Consider the following 23,021-nt stretch of genomic DNA (forward strand, 5'->3'; position numbering starts at 1 on the left):
ATGTCACTCCGGGAAGGAGGGAAACTGGAGCTCTCATTCCTGACCGGGGTTGATGGGCTGGCGAGTGATTGGAAAGTTTGCTGAATGGTTCCTGGAAAGAGTTGATGAGTTAATTTGCTTCTTGTTGAAAAGTTATCAACAGTTTAATAGATTAGGTTTAAAAGAAGTTCGGATAGTTTGGACGAAAAAACAAACAAAGTTGTATTTATTACTCCAACTTTCAACGTTTATTTATCGTAATCTGCATCGTTCCATTCCTGGACTCCATTCCGTATATATAACCTAAACTCAGAACGTTTATTGTACACTAAATTAAACCTAGCGTATGAGTTTGCAGAGTAAAAGGGGGTTCCTCAAGTGTTATGTATTTTCTCGTAATCATCATCTTTCAAATGATTCACTGCAACTGGGCTTTTTGAGCAAACTTTTAAAGTCTTTGCGCAACTGAAGCTGCCTCTGAAATGTTGCAGCTGTCTCAACTGGGAAATGTGACGATTGTTGGGATTCAAATGGTGCTTTGAATTGTGTTTTTTTCTGTTTGTGGTGTTTATATCTTTTTCTTATGACTTTTAACAATTGATTTTATCTATGCTGCCTTCCGTTCTTATTGATTGGTTAAACTAAGTTTTTGTTTCTCTTAATGTCATCTTTAAATAGTCGAAGATATGTCGTGTGATTCGAAAGTATCAAAATAAAGCCTAAATATGACCATTGCAAACCTATCTTCGTCCGTAACATTCACAATGTTGTGCTACATTTTTCTAAACATCAATTAACATGCATTCATAAGTTTAATGAGGAGTTCGTGCGCGTAATATTTTCTGTCGAAATAATCTTCTAAGACTAAATAAATTTTCTTAAGCATACACAACAATTATGTTTTTCGCAATTTCCACTATGTGTGTGTATTTACAGTATGATTTTTAAAGTTGCTAAACAATCCTACTCGTGGCAAATTCTTTTTTGGACTTGTGAAACCTAAAAAGCAAGAAAGTGCTCAAAACAAGTAAATACAATGAGACAATGAGACTTAAAAGGAGATCACAAAAACGGAGGTTGTTCTCGTAACTGTTTACGTTTCTTTCGAGATAAAACTTTCCTAGTCAGTTCCTTCATTTTCTTTCGCTATGGGTCAGTAATTTATTAGTCCTCTCGCTTTTTTTTTTTCTTCATAGTTTGGCATTCCTTACTCACTAAACTGGTATTTTAATCGTGTTCTGCTCTACGTTCAATAAATGCTTCCATTTTGGGTATTTATTGGGTTTTTTTTCTGTTTTCAATAGATCATTAAAGTTTCCATCGACTTTAGCTCTCTGCTTGTCAGCAAGTTGGGTGAATTTAAAAGTATTATATGTTGTCTTCTCAGATCAAAAGCAATGTCATTTGCTTGTGGCGCCTTTAAGCTCTCTTGTTTGCCTGTGTGCTCCTTGCTCGAATTTTAACACTTTATTTCACTTTTTTAGAAGCACCATTCGAGATTACTTTAAAAAAATATCGTAAAACCATAAACTAAAGCGTGGAACTAAATGTTGAAAATTTAGAGTCTGTCTCATTTTTCTTTAAATAAGGGAAAAAGTAATTCTTGTTGTTTACTTTTCTGTCTTCGAGCGTGTTTTAATGACCTTTTCCGCCTTTTTGGAACGAGGTAATGTGGTGCAGCTAGCAGACATTTTATCCTGGAAAGTTGAAAATTTCTTGTGGTTATATTTCTTGTCACGTGCACGCAAATAAAAAGTTAGTAAACAAATGATCATAGTGTTAGCAAACGTTTCTCAAACTAAATTGTCTTTTCGTTGACAGTTTAGAAGCAAACACTTTTTTGAAGTCAAGCGGATAACACTTTTCAACAAAATCAACAAGGCACGAAATGAAAATTGAAAGAGGAAACTTTTCTTTTCAATCATATGAAATTATTCACAAAATGTCGAACAAACGGTATGAAACCGAAAAACAAACCATTTTCAGGAAAAACAATAAACATATAATAAGATGAAAACTACAAACTAATCAATACAAAAGATCAGGCAAAGAATCTATTTTCGTACTTGCAAACACGTAGATTAACATCTCATGAAAAATAGGTAAAAGTATCCTTTTGCTTAGAATTTCACTCTTTTAAAAATATTAGAAAAATTGTCTTTTTTGTCTGTTTGTCTTTTTGTCTTTTTTGTCTTTTTTGTCTTTTTTGTCTTTTTTGTCTTTTTTGTCTTTTTTGTCTTTTTTGTCTTTTTTGTCTTTTTTGTCTTTTCTGTCTTTTTTGTCTTTTTTGTCTTTTTTGTCTTTTTTGTCTTTTTGTCTTTTTGTCTTTTTTGTCTTTTTGTCTTTTTGTCTTTTTGTCTTTTTGTCTTTTTGTCTTTTTGTCTTTTTGTCTTTTTGTCTTTTTTGTCTTTTTGTCTTTTTGTCTTTTTGTCTTTTTGTCTTTTTGTCTTTTTGTCTTTTGTCTTTTTGTCTTTTTGTCTTTTTGTCTTTTTGTCTTTTGTCTTTTTGTCTTTTTGTCTTTTTGTCTTTTTGTCTTTTTGTCTTTTTGTCTTTTTGTCTTTTTGTCTTTTTGTCTTTTTGTCTTTTTGTCTTTTTGTCTTTTTGTCTTTTTGTCTTTTTGTCTTTTTGTCTTTTTCTTTTGTATTTTGTCTTTTAGTTTTTAGTTTTTAGTTTTTAGTTTTTAGTTTTTAGTTTTAGTTTTTAGTTTTTAGTTTTTAGTTTTTAGTTTTTAGTTTTTAGTTTTAGTTTTTAGTTTTTAGTTTTTAGTTTTTAGTTTTTAGTTTTTAGTTTTAGTTTTTAGTTTTTAGTTTTAGTTTTTAGTTTTTAGTTTTTAGTTTTTAGTTTTTAGTTTTAGTTTTTAGTTTTAGTTTTAGTTTTTAGTTTTTAGTTTTTAGTTTTTAGTTTTTAGTTTTAGTTTTTAGTTTTTAGTTTTTAGTTTTTAGTTTTTAGTTTTTAGTTTTTAGTTTTTAGTTTTTAGTTTTAGTTTTTAGTTTTTAGTTTTTAGTTTTTAGTTTTTAGTTTTAGTTTTTAGTTTTTAGTTTTAGTTTTTAGTTTTTAGTTTTTAGTTTTAGTTTTTAGTTTTTAGTTTTTAGTTTTTAGTTTTTAGTTTTTAGTTTTTAGTTTTTAGTTTTTAGTTTTTAGTTTTTAGTTTTTAGTTTTTAGTTTTTAGTTTTTTTAGTTTTTAGTTTTTAGTTTTTAGTTTTTAGTTTTTAGTTTTTAGTTTTTAGTTTTTAGTTTTTAGTTTTTAGTTTTAGTTTTTAGTTTTTAGTTTTTAGTTTTTAGTTTTAGTTTTTAGTTTTTAGTTTTTAGTTTTAGTTTTTAGTTTTTAGTTTTTAGTTTTTAGTTTTTAGTTTTTAGTTTTTAGTTTTTAGTTTTTAGTTTTTAGTTTTTAGTTTTTAGTTTTTAGTTTTTAGTTTTTAGTTTTTAGTTTTTAGTTTTTAGTTTTTAGTTTTTAGTTTTTAGTTTTAGTTTTTAGTTTTTAGTTTTTAGTTTTTAGTTTTTAGTTTTTAGTTTTTAGTTTTTAGTTTTTAGTTTTTAGTTTTTAGTTTTTAGTTTTTAGTTTTTAGTTTTTAGTTTTTAGTTTTTAGTTTTTAGTTTTTAGTTTTTAGTTTTTAGTTTTTAGCAGGGTTGCGAATGAGCGAGCGCTCACGGAAAGCTTGCTCGCTCCAGCTGGAGCGTGAGTTTTTATCAGGTAGCTCGTGCTCGCTCACGCTCACCGGAGCATTTTGCGCTCACGTGAGCTGGTGAGCGAAAGTAGGTAGTTATTTTTCCCTGTTGAAGCATCTGCCCGACGACATCTGCCTGTTTGAAACGAAGTTTCTAGAACTATCTCAGCACAGGCAGCAAAAACAAACAAGAAAGTGGTCAAACAAACAAAAGTATGCAATAAAATGGATTTTGTCGGCGAACCGAAATATACCTTCTATTTTAAATTCAGAATTAGGCAAGAGGCAGAATGATTCACTCTTGATTTAGCTAACAAAGAGCTAACTCATTCTTAATGTAAAAATTCATTGACGTGAAGAGATGCACTGATATGTACAAAAAATTGAATTAATTGACAAATTATGTTGATTTTAAGTTTTTAGAATACGACGTTTTGATTCAAGGCGGTTTAAAAAAAACAAAAAAAGTAAAAATTGTGTTAATGGACCTTTAAAAATTCTGCAGTAAGCTTTATAAAAGTTATAATCATCCCTCGTATTCGGATTTTTCGTATTTTTTTTTCGTATTCGGAACATTTCAGAGAATGTCCATATTCAAAAATCATTTATTGAATCTGAAATTGAATATTTTCAGAGGCTTGGTAGCGGAAGTGCTAAATATAATTTACTTGGGGGATGAGAAGCCACCCTTTATGTGGCAAAACAAAACAATGACAATTTATATTATTTCATTCAAATTGGTTATTTCAAACACTAGCAATTTGGAGGGTTTTTTTTTTTTGTAAAAAGAGAACTGTTTCAACAATTTAACCCTATTTTCTAGAATGAGAAAGAGAAAGATTATATTTATTAAAATGTTCAGCCGTTTCCAAGCACTGAACGATTTATTATACGGAATGACTTTTTTTTATGGTTGCTCATTCTGACCCGCACGCCGGAAAGGTAGTCAACAAACTGTTTAGGTAAATGAAACAGTTTAATGCTATATTTTAATCAACCAAGTACATAACATCGAATCGAACTTAGCACAGCATAAATCTTCTTGAATTAATTCATTGTTTTGTAAGTTTTTCTAAGGTTTTCAGTCCATACGCGCTCATACCCTTCCCCCAGCAATTGTCTCCGCTTACCTTAATTATTATTAAGGTAAGGCCGATTAATTCGAAAATATTTATACTTTCATCTCTGACTGTAGGTTTCCAAAATGGTTTGACCCTTGCGAATCCAATTTATTATTCAAAAACATAGTCAATGAAAATAAGCTATTCCAATTAAAATATAAAAAATGTTCCTAAGTGATATTTCCACTGACATGCTGCGTCTTAAGCAAAAGATCTAACGAGGATTGAACATCAAAAACTTTCTCAAAACGTAAAACGATTCGCGATATTTCCAAAGTGAGCGCTCCGTGAGCGAAAAATGAGCGCGAGCGCGAGCGTGGGGCAAACGCGAGCTGAAAAATTAGGAGCAAACGTGAGCGCGGGCAAACGTGAGCTAGCTCACGCAGCGCTCCTCCTCACGAATGAGCGAAAAATGAGCGCTCACGAGCGCGTGAGCGCGTGAGGAACGCAACACTGGTTTTTAGTTTTTAGTTTTTAGTTTTTAGTTTTTAGTTTTTAGTTTTTAGTTTTTAGTTTTTAGTTTTTAGTTTTTAGTTTTTAGTTTTTAGTTTTTAGTTTTTAGTTTTTAGTTTTTAGTTTTTAGTTTTTAGTTTTTAGTTTTTAGTTTTTAGTTTTTAGTTTTAGTTTTTAGTTTTTAGTTTTTAGTTTTTAGTTTTTAGTTTTTAGTTTTTAGTTTTTAGTTTTTAGTTTTTAGTTTTTAGTTTTTAGTTTTTAGTTTTTAGTTTTTAGTTTTTAGTTTTTAGTTTTTAGTTTTTAGTTTTTAGTTTTTAGTTTTTAGTTTTTAGTTTTTAGTTTTTAGTTTTTAGTTTTTCTTAGAGTCCAAAATCTGCAAATGCTTTAATTAAGAAAAACCTTTTTACAATTTAACTTTAATTTTTTGCAAGTACGAAAACAGATTCAAATGAAACAAACACAAAACAAAACAAATCAAAATATTACGTACAACTGAAGGACAATTCTCCCAAAAGTCGATTTTTTGTGTGCACTATTTTATGTGACATGCCCGACAATGGTTCAGAGGGACTCAAAGCAGGGAAAGGGGGAGCTCAAATTTCCGTCTCCCGGGGCAGGGTGGGATCTTCGGCTGGCCGTTTCGGGCCAGATCCTGAGCTAGAGGACGGACTGTCGTGCTTGAACATTCCCGTGATGGAACTCATCAGCTTTTTGGACTTTGGTTTTTGGGAAGATTCTGGGAGGGCGGGCGATTTCTTGGGAACCGGTGGTGGAGGAACGGCCGGTTTGTGGACTCGTTCCGGGGGTTTTGGAACTGCTGAAGGAGCTGGCACGGGTGGTTCCGGAGTTGTAGTGGGAGTCGGCACGGGAGGTGCCTTACGTTTACCATGAGAAAGAGCCTTCTTGGGGTGGGACTCATCGTGGTGGCTGCTGGCTTCGGAAGTGGCCAAGGAAGAGGTTGACGAAGTAAGGTTGGAAATTGAAACATTCAACTGGTTGAGGTTGTCGGATGGAGGTTGAGAAGCTTCCAGAGTTGAAAGATCTGCGACGATTTCTTGCTTATCGTTAGATTCAACTGTTGAAGTATTGCTTTCCATGACAATCTCTGGAACGGATTCAGGAATCATCGCAACCGATTCCGGAACAGTTTCCGGGGTATCTTTATCGTCTATGAAAGGAATTGATTCCTCGAGAGAAGCTTCCTGTTTCTCCTCAACAACAGTCTCGATCACTGAAGGAATTTCACTGACTTCATCAACCACTACTTCAGCAACTTCCTCATCAGCCTCAACCTCCAAAAACTCGTCCTCACCGCTTGAAACGGAAATCGTATCCCGGAACTCATCTTCAACAAAGCTCCTCTCGGACTGTTCCTGCTCCTCCGGAACCGGCGTCATCATCGGCGGAGTCTCTATCCGGAATTCCTCCTTCTCGTCAAGCAGGCCTTTGTCTAAAAAAGGACCATCAACGACCGGATCCGGACTTGCGCTGACTTGCACTTGCTCAACCTTCGGAATTTCCGTATTCGCCGGATCAACCTCCACCGCCGTCTTTTGAGACTCCATCCACCGTAGAAACTGTTCGTACTTTTGATCCATTTCCGGCGGAATCGCCGCACCCACCCCCGACGGAGACTGAGCGTAAACCGGGGCGCTGTGCCGCGATTCGGGGACAAAGGCCGGAGTCTGGGTTATGGCTGGGAGAGGACTCGGGGGAAGTTCGTACAGCATGGCGGACGGAGCGGGGGAATACTGGGCGGAGGAACCATTGCCGTAGAAGCGGTCCACGTCGCGGCCGTCATAGAACACTTCGTCGACGTCGTCATCCTTTTTTCGAGTTTTCGGAGGAGGGAGTGAAATAAAATAACGAAATAAAAATAAGACCGCTGGTGCAAGAGAGAACTAATCTGTGAGACTATCTATTTGCGCGATGTATTTACAGAAATGGTTTAGGCTTGATACGGAATTAAACTTATATTTTATTGGCAGCGATTTTGCACAGAAAAGGAACGATTGCATGCATCAGATACCTATTTCTAGGAATAGAATTTAATTCTCTGTTCAGCGAGGTCCTTCTTAGTAGTGGGGACGAGTTCCGTAAGGCAAATAAGGTTGGTTCATTCTTCGAGGGGAGGGTTCACTTTGGCGGATCAAAGGATTGGGCTTATAATGGAAAACAATGAAGAAATTAAAAGTTAATAATCTTATATATATAAAAAATTTCGACGGTTTTGTTCGAACGCGAATCAATTCAACATGGAAAGTCGGATCGAGGTGCTCTTTGTTGCGTTGGATTCGTATAAGTCCAAGGAAGGTTTTTACGCCAAAAAGTTACAACTTTGGCCACTCTGGAACCGATTCCGGAAAATCTGCAGATTGTATGGGAAATGCTGTGTAAAATCAAATTTTGATCACAGGAGGCTGAATTACCATACAAGGATACAAGCAAGAAACGTCAACAAACGAAAAAAGGGCAGGACGAAGTTTGCCGGGAAGAGCTTGTTTGAATATAAAAACTTAGCACAACTTATAAAGCATCTATAATCTCTAAATAGGGGAAGGTGGGGCAAGACGACCATATGGGGCAAGAGGAACAATCGCTCGTACGACCGTAATTTTTACAATTTTGATTATTTCCAGTATGAGGAATTGTTGCTAGCAGTGCTATTAGCTGATTCTACTACCACATAACCGCCAAAACGACGTAAACGCCACGGGAATAAGATTTAATGAAGTTTTTTTTTAAAGCCTTTGTTTTCTAATAATATTTGGAAAGAACAAAATAATGTTTAGGGTTCGTTATAAGGCTCATTTTATCAAAATGCTATTTTTCCTAGATCATTAGTATTCCAACCAATGATTTGCACCTATTAGAAAGTATGATTTATCTTTTGGTTATTTTTGTTGAGAGCTTTTAAAAAATCTTGTTCAGGTGGGGCAAGTGTACCATATGGAGTTTTAGTATGGAAAAAATACGAATTGCTGCAACAACATATTTTATTGGGAAATAAATACATAAAAGTTCTTAAGAACTGATAAACAATTGTTTAATAAATATGTCTATACAAAATAAAGTGATACTATGAAAATTTACTATTTATCATCTAAGTAATTATTTTTTTCGTAAAAACGATCAAACTTTTTGTAAAATATTATTATTTAACCTAAAAATGAAAGAAACGTTTCAAATACATTCTAATCTGATGTTTCAAAGTGATAGCAGTTCACTTGTTAGCAAATTAACATGATGTTTCATGCATTGTTCCTCTTGCCCCAACGGGTTGTTCGTCTTGCCCCACTAGTTGAGTAGAACGTACGGAAAATCAAAAATTTTAAAATCGATTTTTAACATTGAAAAACAAGATTTTTTTCAAAATTTGTTCTATCAAAGTCTTGGTCAAGACCTGAAATAAGATGATTATGAAAAAATTGGACAGATTTTTTAACGTTTTAATGGGTTTTAACGAGCATTTCCTTAGCTTGTTGCACTTGCCCCACTTTCCCCTAAACCTTTTAATAAAAAGGCTAGAATTAAAAGGTACTATCAACATAGGAAACCAAATGTGCATAAGACCTTTTGAAAACAAAGTAAAAAAATATTTTTTAATCCAAGACTAACATTTTAAAAGGGCGCAATATTGAATGTTTGGCCCTTTTGAAATGTTAGTCTTGGTTTAAAAAATTTGAAAATATTTTTTTCGAAGAGATCGAAAAATTTCACGAATGTTTCATATTTTAACTTTGAAAATCGGACCATTAGTTGCTGAGATATCGACATTAGAATATGGTGGGTTGTTTGAGTGAGACTTAGAAAACATAAATTTTCCTGTTTTTAAACCTTTGCATTGCAATATCTCAGCCACTAAGGGTCGCATCAACAAAGTTCAAAAATGCAAAATATAGAGAATTTTCTCAGCTTTTCAAAAATATTTTTTTCAAAAGTGTGCAAACATGTGCACTAATTTAAAAAAATGAAAAACTGCGACTATTTTCGAAAAAAACACCTAAATATGGATTTAACTTGAAAACGGTGCACTTTATCAAAATTTTACTAAAGTACTTTTCGATTGCAAATTTGATTTTACATCGAAAAATGAAGTTGAAAAATTTTTGCGACCAATATTTCGATTTTTTGAAAAAATCAGTAATGATTAAAAAATTCATAACTCGCTCAAAGATTTTTTGCACAACCTGAAAATTTCTGAAAAGTTTGCATTTTATGTCCTCTAAAACATATAAAAAAATAAAAAAAATTAAAAATAGTGTTTTTTTGCAAATCAAGTTTTAGTAATAAAAAGTTAAATAAAAAAATCACCAAATTTTTTTTACCGTGTATCATTTTTTTCCAGTGTAGTCCGTATCCATACCTACAACTTTGCCGAAGACACCAAATCGATCAAAAAAATCCTTCAAAAGATACAGATTTTTGAATTTTCAAACATCATTTTTGTATGGACAGCTGCCAAATTTGTATGGAAAATTATATGGACAAACTAATGATGCAAAATGGCTTCTTTGGGCATACCGAAGCCACCAAAAAAGTTTCAGTCGGATTAAAAAATACAAAAATTAAAATTGAAGAAAAAAAAAAGGTCCTATCAATATAGGAATTCCAACCTTTTCAAACAGTACTCTAGAAATAATATTTAAGAGCCATTTTGCTTTTAAAAGCCAGCCATACTTTGTTTCGTCTGTTACGTGCTACCTTGGGATAACGACCTTCATTCCAAGTCCCAACTAATTTGATTACACCAGTAAAATTATAGAGTTTTTTTTTTCAAAGGACCTATAAGCTATTGTGTTTCATATGTTTATAGGACATTAAAAAAAACTTTAGATATATAACATAAATAATGGAAACAAAAATCAGAAAGCACGTGTCACAAGTGTGTCCTAAAAGGGAACATGTACTATTTACGTGTCACAAGTGTGCACAGAATTCCCATAAAAACTAAAAAAAAGCTTTTATTAATGGTTTATCCGACTTAAACAGTACATTTTCAAATAATAGAAGATGGCATTGCCTTAAGGTAAAACGGGATGCCAGTGCATAGACAACTGCTCAACTTAAATCAATTTCTGAACTCGACAGATTGCTTGCATCGACCTAATAAGCGTCTGAAAAAAACAGAACTTCGTAAGTTACGGCATTTTCCTTTAAGGTGCTTCCAAAAACTCGAGTCGTGGTGTCAACATGGCGTTGCCTTCCCGTTTTACCTTAAAAAAATGGGTATCAACATAAATTTGTGGAAAATAAGAAAGAAATTTCCGCATTTTCCAACAATTTGTATGACGTGCCACAAAATAGCACGATCATTTTTGGAGCAACTCGAGAAAAGGGGCGAATAAGCATTTTGATAGTTTGAACGATTTTGCTATTTCTGAAGCTTCAGGTAACTTTATCTCGAAATTCGAAATGGGAAACAATAGCTGACCTCTCCAGCTATCATTCAACACTATGGGTTTCGTAAATAGCACCCTTTTCAAATGATGCCCCAGATCTTGATGCAAAATTGGTCTGTGTCACATGTGCGTTTTGCGTTATCCGGGAAACGGAAACGAATTTCCAAAATCGGGTTAAAGCATCTTTCCATTATTCCCAGATAAAAATTAATCTTTTTAATTTTGTTTCCTTGTTTGTCCATTTCTGACAATATTTTGTTTTCCAAAATCCGGAAAATTTCTCTATAATTCTCATATCTGCGCTTTGAGATCGGCAAATTTGTCTTTATAAGCTTAGCAAAAAAATCTAGGTTTTAAAAAATTAGAGCAATTTTGCACGTTTTCGCTAAACCTTTTCATTACAGTATTTTATTTGTTCATCGATTTTTTTGGGTCGAAAACGAAAATATAAAAAAAACTGTATCTTGAGAAATGATGAATAAAAAAAAGTTGTAATCAAAAGTAATTTTGTATTTTTTTTGAAGGAATGCACCGTTTTTATGTAAAAGCCATTTCGAGTGATTTTTTTTTTCATAATAGTGTTTATCCTTGTACATTAAAAAAAATATATTGGATAGTTCTCTTCAATTTACCGAAGATACCGATCGAAAAGGAAATTCCTTCTCAATATACAGATTCTCGAATATTTGCAAAGCTCTTTTCTATGGCCAGCCACATTTTTTTTATGGAGAAACCAATGATGCAAAATGGCTCATTTAGATTCTCGGAAATCTATGAACAAAGTTTCCTCAACATAAAAAAAAAACTTCAATTTAAAATCAACTTGGGATCGATAAAATTATTTTTGATTTTTTAAATAAATCCTGTAATCTGGAATCGGTGCATTTTATCAACACCATTGTAACAGCAATTTATGTCTTTTGAAATTGTATTTTGATATTTTTATGGCATTGATAAAAATATTATAATCATAAATTCATAGACCTTTATAAGTTTTGAATAATAGGATAACTATTATCATCCTTTCGTCATTTTATGAATTATTTTGATAAAAAGTTTATAGTTTTTCGAATCCAAAAAAGTATGCAAATATAGGGGAAATATACCCATTTTAAGCCTAAAAAGCGGTCGTGTTTCAATGATGCTGGATAATCTGGAGTGTCCTTGAAATATACTAAAACCAAGTACACCAACGAGTAGAGCAAGTTTTTGTGATCATTTTTGTTTATTTTCATATTTACTAAAAGTTATTCTATTCCTATCACAAGCATTTAAAAAAAATATTTCCCAAATGTATTCTAATCAGACGAGAATGCATTGGGCTACACCCCTTTTTCTATTCTCATCTTAGTTTTTTTCTCCAGCGCTCTTTTGGGTCTGCTTAGTGCTGCCAATTGTGATGGAATTTTAAGCGAACACTCACGAAAAGCTGCATTTATAGAGAAAGTTTCCTGGCATCACTGGCTCACTCCAACAGGTGCTGCTGGTGGTGTTGGTGGCTACTATTTGTACTTTATTTGCTTTCGCCTCTCGTTCGGTTTTCTTCAGCCTTCGATTGGAATGTGTCGTCAAAAGTCAAACGTCAAAAGACTTGGCGCGCTTGTTATTTTGCTGGCGCTTGCTAATTATTTACATGTTTCGGGATTATTTTTCAAGTCAGTGACTAACTAATGTTCAAAAGAACGCGTTGCCGGTAGTTGGAAGCAATTTCATATCTTAAGCGCTTTGAAAACGTTAGCGCAAGTGAAAATATATTTATGGCAACTTTCGTTAAGCAGTTGAGCTCTCATCTAGCGTGTGGATGTATGATCCACCAAAATGATGAGAAATGGTCTCGCAAAATAGAAATTATGATCAAATGTGCATTAAAATTGATCTTTTTGGCCAGTAAATGGCATAAATTTGCGTGCTTACTTGCTTACGGTGCTGTTGCTGGTAAGTTTATAGCCTAAATAGTATATTTTGAGCTTTATTCGAGCATCAAACTTTCCATATGACGAACATAGATGTTCGATTAGAAAAGGTACATTTCCTCTATTGGCAAATATAATTAAGATTTTTGTATGGCCTTGGTTATTGTTTTGGAAAAGTGGCGTGAAAAATTCTAGTTGTTTTTTTTTTTCTTGAAAGAAAAATCGATTACCATTACCGACTTTAAAACATAAAATATTACTGATTATCAATCAAAATTTCAACTTTCTAACCGCATCAAGCCAAAACCATTTGAACTGAATTGCAAATACTCTAGAACCAAATTACCACTATCAATGCAACTGCTAAAAGGAACTCTTAACACAATTTACTTTTATTTTTAAAATCAGTTTGGAAATAACTCACCTCACGCGTCTTGGACTTAACTCTGGGCCTAACGGCGGCCGTGTTGCTCATCGAGGCCGTTCGATTGAGCCCGGGTTCGGCACTCGAGTATCCGGAACTGATATCGTCGGACGATCGAATATAGCTAAAATTGAGATTAAAAAAAAAGATTTATTCAATAATTTCTCGACAAGAGTGGGGGAAGACCTACTTATACGGTGGTGGTGCGTTGCGGTGTGGTGTCCCAGCCAACTCCACCTCTGGGAAGTACATTTCCACGTGGCGCCCGCCGGAGGAGGACCGGGCACTCTTGGAGCGCAGTACGCGCGGCTGGTGGCCACCCATGCCGATGCCCATGCCTCCCGCGCACATTTCGTCGACCTCGTCCTGGGTGCGCTGCGTATCCGGTTCCGAGAGGTCGCTCAGGCTGTAGCTTTTGCGCAGCGTCTGCACCAAACCGCCACCACCCTATTCGTACAAGGCAGAAGGGGCAAGGGGGGGCACGTGGACAAAGGGGCACACGTGAGCATGACAGTGGACGCAATTGAAAGAAAATGAAAAGAAAACGTAGAACATGATCTTTGAAGAAACACTACCACAAAATATTGTAGACGGGGGACACACATTGAGCAAGTGACTTTTCTTGAATGTTTTTGATTTAATCACCACCACAAATTAATGACCGAATTATTGTTGTTTAAATATCACAATTAGCTCAAGGTGGAATTTAACGAACAAAAAAATCGCTATGATCGGTGTGTGGCAGTGAGTGATGAAGATAGGTAGGAAACATGGTTTAGTGAAAAAATAACATAAAAAATAAGTAATACATACCATTCAAATTAGAAAAGTAAGAGAAACTGTCAGTGGTCACAACGAAAAACGGCAATGAATGTGCTATTTGTGGTGGTAAAGCCTTCGCGTGAGCAGAAGCGGGTTATTCTTTTTGAGAAAATGAAAAATTATACAAAACTCGAATCACGTTTTAAACAATTTATTTGCATTCTTATCATATTGGTCGTCCAATTGAGGGGAAGGGTTTTTTTGTAGGTGAACGAACAGCCGCGTATGAGATGTTTGTGTAGTATTCTATTGGAAAAAGGTTCTTAGAAACTTAAATCTCGTGATTCACTAGTTTTCTTCTATGATTTTGTCGATTGAGAACAGCTAGGAGTTTAATTTTAAAACTCGTTCATTATTAACACCGTTGTCTTTTCTTCATCTTTTATTTTCATATTATTCCTAAGTGTTTGTGCTTTTATGGTTGCTTAACAAATCTCAGGACCCTTCACACCAGCTTTAAAGAATGATCATTTTTCATTCTTTTAGAACAATTATTTGATTTCGGTTTAGCGTTCTTTGGAATCAGGAGTAACATTGACACGCACCATGAAAAATAACACCGACCAACGAAATTTCTGAGCAGGCTCAACTCGAAAAGAAGCATGAACTTTTTTTTAAATCGTGACTCCGGTACCAAATTTTGCACCATGCTAAACTCTAGCGCTCAAGATGCCTCTTAAGGTCCCCTGATCGAAATATTGGCAAATCAAAATATTTCGAAAATTAAAAAAAAATAGGAATTTACCTCTTAGAAATTTTAAGTAAGGTAAAAAATATGTAGGGGAGAGTGGGGAGACTTAATCCCCGGGGAGACTTGATCCCAAGCCTGTATCTCGTCAGCATGTGGGTAAAACAATTAGCTTTGTTCTAGAAAGTTGTGCGAAATTGACTAAAACTCATTGTAGAAAACAAAGAAAAAAATTAAAAAATGTTTAGATTGAGTTACACACATTTTTCGAAGAAGTGCTGCAAAAAACTTCCAAGAGATCTTTTTTTCTTTTTTTGATATGTATAGAAAACACTCACAAATTATTCAAACAAATATTTTTTTATATATGAATTGTTTGATAAATTTATCAACTCCAAAACCCTTACGCATTTGATGTTAAATTTATCGTCCTACTATTTTTACAATCAATTGTTTAAAAAAATGCGTTTAGGGAGACTTGATCCCTGCATTTTTACAGTCACTGGAGTCAGCCTCAATATTAATTAAGTGGGCTGGGTTTTCATACATAGTTTCCTTTAGTATAGTTGTACATAACTTACTGCAGTTTGAACCATTTTTCAAAAGTTGTGTAAACAAAAATTACCAGCTTTTGTAAACATGCTCAATTTTGGTCTAAAAAAGAAAATTTAAAGTTTTTAAATATTTTACATGCTAAACTTGTTATATTTTGAACACAAACGTACAGGTTTAATGTGAAATGGCTGCAGGGTTGCGAATGAGCGAGCACTCACGGAAGGAGTGCTCGCTCCAGCTGGAGCGTGAGTTTTTATCAGGTAGCTCGTGCTCGCTCACGCTCACCGGAGCGTTTTGCGCTCACGTGAGCTGGTGAGCCAAAGTAGGTAGTTGTTTTTCCCTGTTGAAGCATCTGCCTGTTTGAAACGAAGTTTCTAGAACTATCTCAGCACAGGCAGCAAAAACTAACAAGAAAGTGGCCAAACAAACAAAAATAAGCAATGAAATGGATTAAGTCGGAGAACCGAAATATACGTTCTATTTTAAATTCAAAATTAGACAAGGGGCAGAATGATTCACTCTTGAGTGAGCTAACAAAGAGCTTACTCATTCTTAATGTAAAAATTCATTGACGTGAAGAGATGCACTGATATGTACAAAAAATTGAATTAATAGACAAATTATGTGTATTTTAAGTTTTTTTGAATCCGGACTCAAAGCGGTTTTAAAAACATTAAAAAAGTAAAAAAATAAAATTTGTGTTAATGTACCTTTAAAAAAAACAGCAGTAAGCTATATTAAAGTTGTAATCATCCCTTATTTTCGAACAATTAACATTCTCTAAATTGTTCCGAATACTCATAAAATCATTTATTGAATCTGTAATTGAATATTTTCAAAGGCTTGGTAGCGGAAGTGTTAAAAATAATATACATGGGGGAAGAGGAGCCACCTTTTATGTGGTAAAACAAAACAATGACAATTTATATTACTTTTTTTTCAAATTGGTTATTTCAAGCACTAGCAATTTGGAAGTTTTTTTTTGTAAAAAAAAGGAACTGTTTCAACAATTTTACCCTATTTTCTAGAATGAGAAAGAGAAAGATTAACTTTATAAAAAATGATCAGCCGTTTCCAAGCACTGAACAATTTATTAAACGGAATGACGTTTTTTAATTGTTGCTCATTCTGACCCGCACGCTGTTTAGTATTCAACAAACTGTTTAGGTACATAAAACAGTTTAATGTTATATTTGAATCAATCAAGCACATAACATTGAATCTTACTTACCACAGTATAAATCTTCTTGAATTAATGCATTGTTTTGTAAGTTTTTATAAGGTTTTCAGTCATTTTTGTTTACGCGCTCATACCCTTCCCCTGGCAATTGTCTCTGCTTACCTCAACTATTATTAAGGTAAGGCCGATTAATTCGAAAATATTTATATTATCAACTCTGACTGTAGGTCTCCAATATGATTTGACCCTTGCGAATCCAATTAATTATTCAAAAACATAGTTAATTAAAATAAGCTATTCCAATTAATATATAAAAAAAATGTTCCTAAGTGATGTTTCCCCTGACATGCTGCGCCTTAAGCAAAAAAAAAACTAGTATTGAAAAACAAAAAGTTTCTCAAAAACGAAAAACGATTCAATTCGCGATACTTCCAAAGTGAGCGCTCCGTGAGCGAAAAATGAGCGCGAGCGCGAGCGTGGGGCAAACACGAGCTGAAAAAATCGGAGCAAACGTGAGCGCGGGCAGACGTGAGCTAGCTCGCGCAGCGCTCCTCCTCACGAATGAGCGAAAAGTGAGCGCTCACGAGCGCGTGAGCGCGTGAGGATCGCAACACTGAATGGCTGTATCTTATAGAAAATTAAAAGTTTGGATGAATAAGAAACATTTTGCTTAAGATTTCATCAAAATGTTGAAAGGGGGATCAAATTACCCCCAACATTTTGAAAATGCCGGATTAAAATATTTTTTTAAAACGCTTGGCATTATTCGAAGAGTTTATCTGATGAAATACCCTTATCAGCCAAACATAGTTGAATGTTTAAGCTTTCAATTCATGCAAAAAGATCAAAGTTTTGTGAGAAATTGACAGAGTTATGTGCGATACAAAAAAAGGGGATCAAGTCTCCCCACTCTCCCCTATGAGTATGCCTTTTTCAGAATAGAGCAATTCTCTACCGAAACCGGAAATGGATTTTATTTGTATTTTTTGATTTGGCTCAAACTTTGTGGGGGCCTTCCCTATGACCAAATAAGCTATTTTGCGTCATTGGTTCACCCATACTAGTCTCCATACAATTTTGGCTGCTGTCCATACAAAAATTGTATGTAAATATTCAAACAACTGTAACTTTTGAGTGAATTTTCTGATCAATTTGGTATCTTGGGCAAAGTTGTAGGTATTGTTGAGGACTTTTCAGAAAAAAAGGTACACGGAAAAAAAATTGCAGATTTTTCAATCAACATTTTTTTCACTAAAACTCAATTTCCCAAAATACGTATTTTTTTGATTTTCGAGATTTATTGATAAGTTTTAGGGGACAAAAATCCGCAACTTTTGAGCCATAGAGAAACATGGTCAAAAAATTTGCCGCCGTGTTATAAATTTTTGAAAAAATAGTGATTTTTAGAAAAATCGAAGTTTCATGCAAAAACAAATTTGCCATTATTTTTTAATGCAAAATTGAATTTGCAATCGAAAAGTACTCCACAGATTTTTTGATAAAGGGCTCCGTTTTCAAGATATAGCCACCGAAAGTTTGATTTTAGCGAAATATTTGCAGTTTTTCAATTTTTAAAAATAGTGACCATGAGTGACCATTTCTAAAAATATTTTTTTTGAAAAGTTCAGTTCAGAATTTGCTATAAAATTGTCTAAGAGACATTGAAGATTGGACCTCGGGTTGCTGAGATAGAGCCGCTTTAAGAAAAAGAAACACGGAAATTGAAGTTTTCTAAATCTCACCAAAACAACTCACCATTCTCTAATGACGATATCTCAGCAACTAATGGTCCGATTTTCAATGTTAACATGAAACAGTAGTAAAATTTTCCGATCTTTTCGAAAAAAATATTTTGATTTTTTTTCAAATCAAGACAAGCATTTTGAATGGGCGTAATATTCAATGTTTGGCCCTTTTAAAATGTTAGTCTTGATTTAAAAAGTTTTAATTTTTTTATGTATTATGTAATGTTTCATGTATTAACATTGAAAATCGGACCATTAGTTGCTGAGATATCGTCATTAGAAAATGGTAGGTTGTTTTGATGAGATTTAGAAAACTTCAATTTTCGTGTTTCTTTTTCTTAAAGCGGCTCTATCTCAGCAACCCGAGGTCCAATCTTCAATGTCTCTTAGGCAATTTTGTAGCAAATTTTCTGAACTTTTTGAAAAAAAAAATATTTTTAGAGATGGTCACTCATGGTCACTATTTTTAAAAATCGAATAACTGCAAATATTACGCTAAAATCGAACTTTCGGAGCCCTTTATCAAAAAATCTGTAAAGTACTTTTCGATTGCAAATTCAATTTTGCATTAAAAAATAATGTCGAATTTGTTTTTGCATGAAACTTCGATTTTTCCATTTCCATTTCAAAAATTCATAACTCGGCGGCAGATTTTTTGACCATGTTTCTCTATGGCTCAAAAGTTGCGGATTTTTGTCCCCTAAAACTTATCAAAAAATCTCGAAAATCAAAAAAATACGTATTTTGGGAAATTGAGTTTTAGTGAAAAAAATGGTGATTGAAAAACCTGCAATTTTTTTTCCGTGTACCTATTTTTTCTCAAAAGTCCTCAACAATACCTACAACTTTGCCGAAGACACCAAATTGATCAGAAAATTCACTCAAAAGTTACAGTTGTTTGAATATTTACATACAATTTTTGTATGGACAGCAGCCAAAATTGTATGGAGACTAGTATGGGCCCTAGTAACATTTTTAAACTTACAGGTTTTATCATGGTTCTGAAAACCCTCATACGGCCTAAATAGGCTTTTATGGCCTACTTAAAACCTAAAATGCTACTAGGGGGTGAACCAATGACGCAAAATAGCTTATTTGGTCATAGGGAAGGCCCCCATAAAGTTTAAGTCAAATCAAAAAATACAAAAATAAAAATGGTCGAAATCGTCCATTTTCGTAGAGAGTTGCTCAATAGTAATAATCATATCCTACATTTTTGCAGCAGACACCAAACCGATTTCACACATAATGATTTTGTATAAAGCCTTTTTTTATGTTGGCATAGAAAATGCTTAGAAAAAGTTGCATTTATTAAGAATGATTAAGAAAAGTCTATTTGCGAAACGTAGAGAATTACCCAAGTAACATTTTTAAACCAACTAGCCACCACCTAGTTTATTGAAGTTTTATGGTAGCATCTTAATTGCTTATAAGTTTTATGTTGGCATTCATAGCAACCAATGAACATGGGCTGATTTTACGTTCTAAGAAGGTCATAAAACCTGGTGCCAATAAAAGCCAAAAGGCTTTCAATAAGGTTTTATGAAAGTTTTAAAGAGAGTCTTGAAACCCAATGGCAATGTCATGTCAAACGGTTGTATTGCATGCTTCTTTAAAACCAGGGGTTTTGTAGCTGTCAAGTGCCATTAGGCATGTAAAAATCTTACTTAAAACCATAAGCTCCTAAAAAAAAGCATTTACCGCGGCCAAATAGCAATGCATAAATATGGCGCTAAACGCGTGGTCTGATTGAATGTGATTAACCGCAATCTTGGTAGAAAAAATAGAAAAAAGCAGTAAATTTAATTAACATTTGAAGAAAACACACATTTATGCCAAATTTTTTACATAACTAATATAACCATCGAAGTTAAAAAATATCCGAAGTTTCTTGAATGCTTCAGATGACTGAGTCAGGACTGAAAACCTAATGTTTGATTATGGAGCAACACTGCACAGTAGTGTGTCTCAAAAAATGGCGATGTGGCGGAATCCTTCGGGCTCACCCTGATTTCGATTAGTTTTTGCCTCAGGAACAATATTTTCATACAATGCAAAATTCTCAAAAATCGTTTAAAACTCGCAATTTTCGATTTACTGAAAAATGTTCTGTTTACATAAAAAATATCATGTTTTGTTCTAAAACCTTGAAAAATGCGTTCAAATTTAAATAATGTACTGTATTCATATTGATCCAGGATGTCGTTATTTTGGAGTTGGAAAAAATGATTTTTTTGCCCAACATTAAAAAAAAAATAATAAAATTTATATCAACCTAATCCTAATTTAAAAAATAGTTTTTCTTAATCTTTTTTGCATTAACGAAAATTCTTTTAAAAAAAAAAATCAAAATGTTCGCTTTGACAAGCTCTACACTGCCCCTGTCCCATATGCATTTTCGTCATACTTGAGTTATTGATGCAGTTTGGTTCAAAATTAGAAAAGCTCAAAACATCTAGTACTTTGAGTTCATTAAAGATCTGGCATCCCTGTCTCAAGTTATGACCACTTAAGTGATATTTATTTAATTTTTATTTTTGTTTTTATTTTTATCATCATATTATCATATCACACATTTTTCGTTAAAATGAGGAAGGCATCAACCATATAGGTGGATTAAATTAGTTTTTTTTTATAGACAGCACTCAGCACTTTTATAGAAGAACTTAAACAGATTGTGAAGGATAGATTTTGTCGATTTTTTGCTGATTTTTACACTTTTTTTTTGCGAAATTTAACAGACAAAACTGGTAGAAAATAAAAGATTAAATTGAGGCATGATGTTTCGCAGAAAAAATTTGCTCAAAACGCGGAAATGTTGGAAAATGTTGAAAAATTAAAAGAAATTATTTTTCAGCTAATAATTTCACAAAATTGTATACATACTTATATTTTTTTTAGTAGGACGCAACCAGTATAGATATTTCATGAAAACAGTTTTGTTTTTATTATTCTGCAAACCTTTTCATGTTGGTAAACAAACTACGCCATATTGCTAATGTTGTTCGGTAGTGTTTATCCGCCCGTCGCCAGGTCTTTGTTTTTTTTTACTTTCAACATGGAATAATTCATTTATAATTGAACTTTTAAAAGAAACCATTCAAAAGTCACCTTTCGAAGGAATAAAATTCTGAGATTCATCAAGCAACCACTCTTACATGCTAAAATTTTGAACAAGAGGTTACAATTTTAGGCTGCTGTTACTTTTATTCTAACGCACATTGCTGTGGGGAGGTATTTCTAGTGTTATACTATTTAACGTTTTGAGCTTCCATAGGTTTGTGTATTTCCAAAATAAAAATCAAATGCTTCGTAAATGTCTACAAGTTTGGTCTTGGCCCCGAGATCTTTGTGTTCTCTGGTTCTCTGTCCCTCCTTCAATCATGCCGGAAGAATGGGAACGACGGATCACTGCTCTAACTGATTGTGCTGGAAGATGGTCGAAGGAAAACACGGAAGTTCGATTAAGATGGCAAACACGCTACACGCTCGGGAAGATTACCTAATTTGAACAATCGAGGTTAAAGCAACTACTACTCCTAGAGAGAGGTCCCGTAAACGGTTTTTGAGGGAGAGTAGCAAGGTTGACTTGTGTTTAAAATTAACCTAACCATTTTTCGTTAGTAAACGCAGTCGCAGGGTAAGTAACAAATATCTAATCAGTTCCGTTTGAAAAGATGTCTTAGAAATAAACACGAATTTGAGCACTTGAGTTGTAAAATACGAGCTAAAAATTATAATAAAATAAAAAAATTAAAGCAAGTGTCCTAGTCGATTTCCACTTCCATCGATTCCGAGTCCTTTCGGAGTTTCTTGCGCCCACGCGCGGCTGTTGTTTTGGCCGCCGCCGCCGCAGTCGATCCGGTACTCGCCGAACTAGCCTTTCTTCCGCGAGTCACTCCAGTCGTGGTCGTTGCCGCAGTTTTCCGCTTCTGCGTGGCCGCCCTAGCCCGAGCCGATCCTTCCTCGAGCTCCGCTGAACTCTCCTTCTCAAAATCCATCGCTTCCGGGATAATAAGGTGATCCCCGGCCGTTGTGTTCTGGGCCGCCATCAGTAGATGGTCCTCCTCCTCGGAGTCCATCTCGTAGATGATGCTTTGGTTGAGTGGCTGCTGCGGCTGGTGGGAGCGACCGACCTTACTCAGCGCCGAATCAACCGACTGGGATCGCGTCACGCGAGAATTACGCGACGACGAAGCGTCAACCTGGGACGTCGCCGTCGTCGTCGCTAGTCTACCTCCCAAGCTGTTGTTCCCGTCGGTTTCGTCCCCAAGGGAGTGCGTGCGCTTTGCGTGGATAGCGGAAGCGAGTGCGTCGTCCGATTGGCTGTGGCGGATCATGCTGCCAGGTAGCACCGGTGCGTTAAAAGCCTGAATTTTGGGGTCGCGTTTGCGATTTTGTTCAGTTCAGTTTAGGGGGTTTTGATTGTTTTGGCGCAGGTGTGTTACAACGGGTTTTAGTAAGGCGAAATGAAACGAAACAGAAAAGAAATACAAAATTCCAATGTGGGTTGGCTGGTGCGGTCCTGGTTACGGGTATTGAGCTGTTTTTTTTTCTATCTGAGCAATTCTCTGAGATGTCAAAGTCAATTTTACCTTTAGTATTTGTTTTGGATAATGCTTCTGGGTACTTTTTTTAAGACCTAGACCTAGACCTAGTAATTTTACATAACTTTTTCCATACAATTTATAATCAATTCTGAGGTTGGTTCATACAAAGGGACCATCCACAAACCACGTGGAAAATCACCATACTCCCTCCACCCTCCTCCCAAAGTGTATACGTGGTTTATGGATGGTCCCCAAAGGTGACTTTTAGAGTTTTAAATTTGGAATCTCTAAATATTGTTTGCGAAAAGATCGGAGGATTTCACGAATGTTCCCTCACTCTCCCACTCCTCTGCATGGCTTTTTCTCCATACAAAATTTCAACTTATTGTTTAGAGCGTAACTTTTCGCCAGAGAGCGAAAAGATTATCGTATCAAAATAGTGGACATTATCAACATTCTGCTTAAGATTTTTAGTAAATGTGAACAAAATTCATGGCACAGGAAACCAGAAAATTCAACGTTTT

The 23,021-nt window shown here is 34.4% G+C and overlaps 1 protein-coding gene across 6 annotated transcripts in view; it reads right to left on the minus strand.

Moving 5' to 3' along the window:
• Positions 1-208: 208 nt before the first annotated feature.
• LOC6053604 (receptor expression-enhancing protein 1) overlaps positions 209-23,021 on the minus strand; it is a 53,026-nt gene continuing 30,213 nt past the window's right edge. The window contains exons 5-8 of one of the 6 annotated variants that reach the window (XR_005277237.1): positions 13,148-13,404; positions 12,958-13,081; positions 5,709-7,044; positions 1,588-1,676 (exon numbers count right to left, since the gene is read on the minus strand). Coding sequence is in view for 4 of the 6 variants with exons in the window: in XM_038253744.1 (XP_038109672.1) it covers positions 5,812-7,044; positions 12,958-13,081; positions 13,148-13,404 (1,614 nt within the window). In the remaining 2 variants the exon portion in view is untranslated. Of the gene's footprint in view, positions 1,677-5,707; positions 7,045-7,246; positions 7,381-12,957; positions 13,082-13,147; positions 13,405-21,213; positions 22,318-23,021 lie in introns of those variants that run through there. The other 5 variants (XM_038253745.1, XR_005277238.1, XM_038253744.1 and 2 more) reach the window with 5 other exon arrangements.

The sequence above is a fragment of the Culex quinquefasciatus genome, chromosome 2 (assembly GCF_015732765.1).
Source record: "Culex quinquefasciatus strain JHB chromosome 2, VPISU_Cqui_1.0_pri_paternal, whole genome shotgun sequence".
NCBI classification, from domain to species: Eukaryota; Metazoa; Arthropoda; class Insecta; order Diptera; family Culicidae; genus Culex; species Culex quinquefasciatus.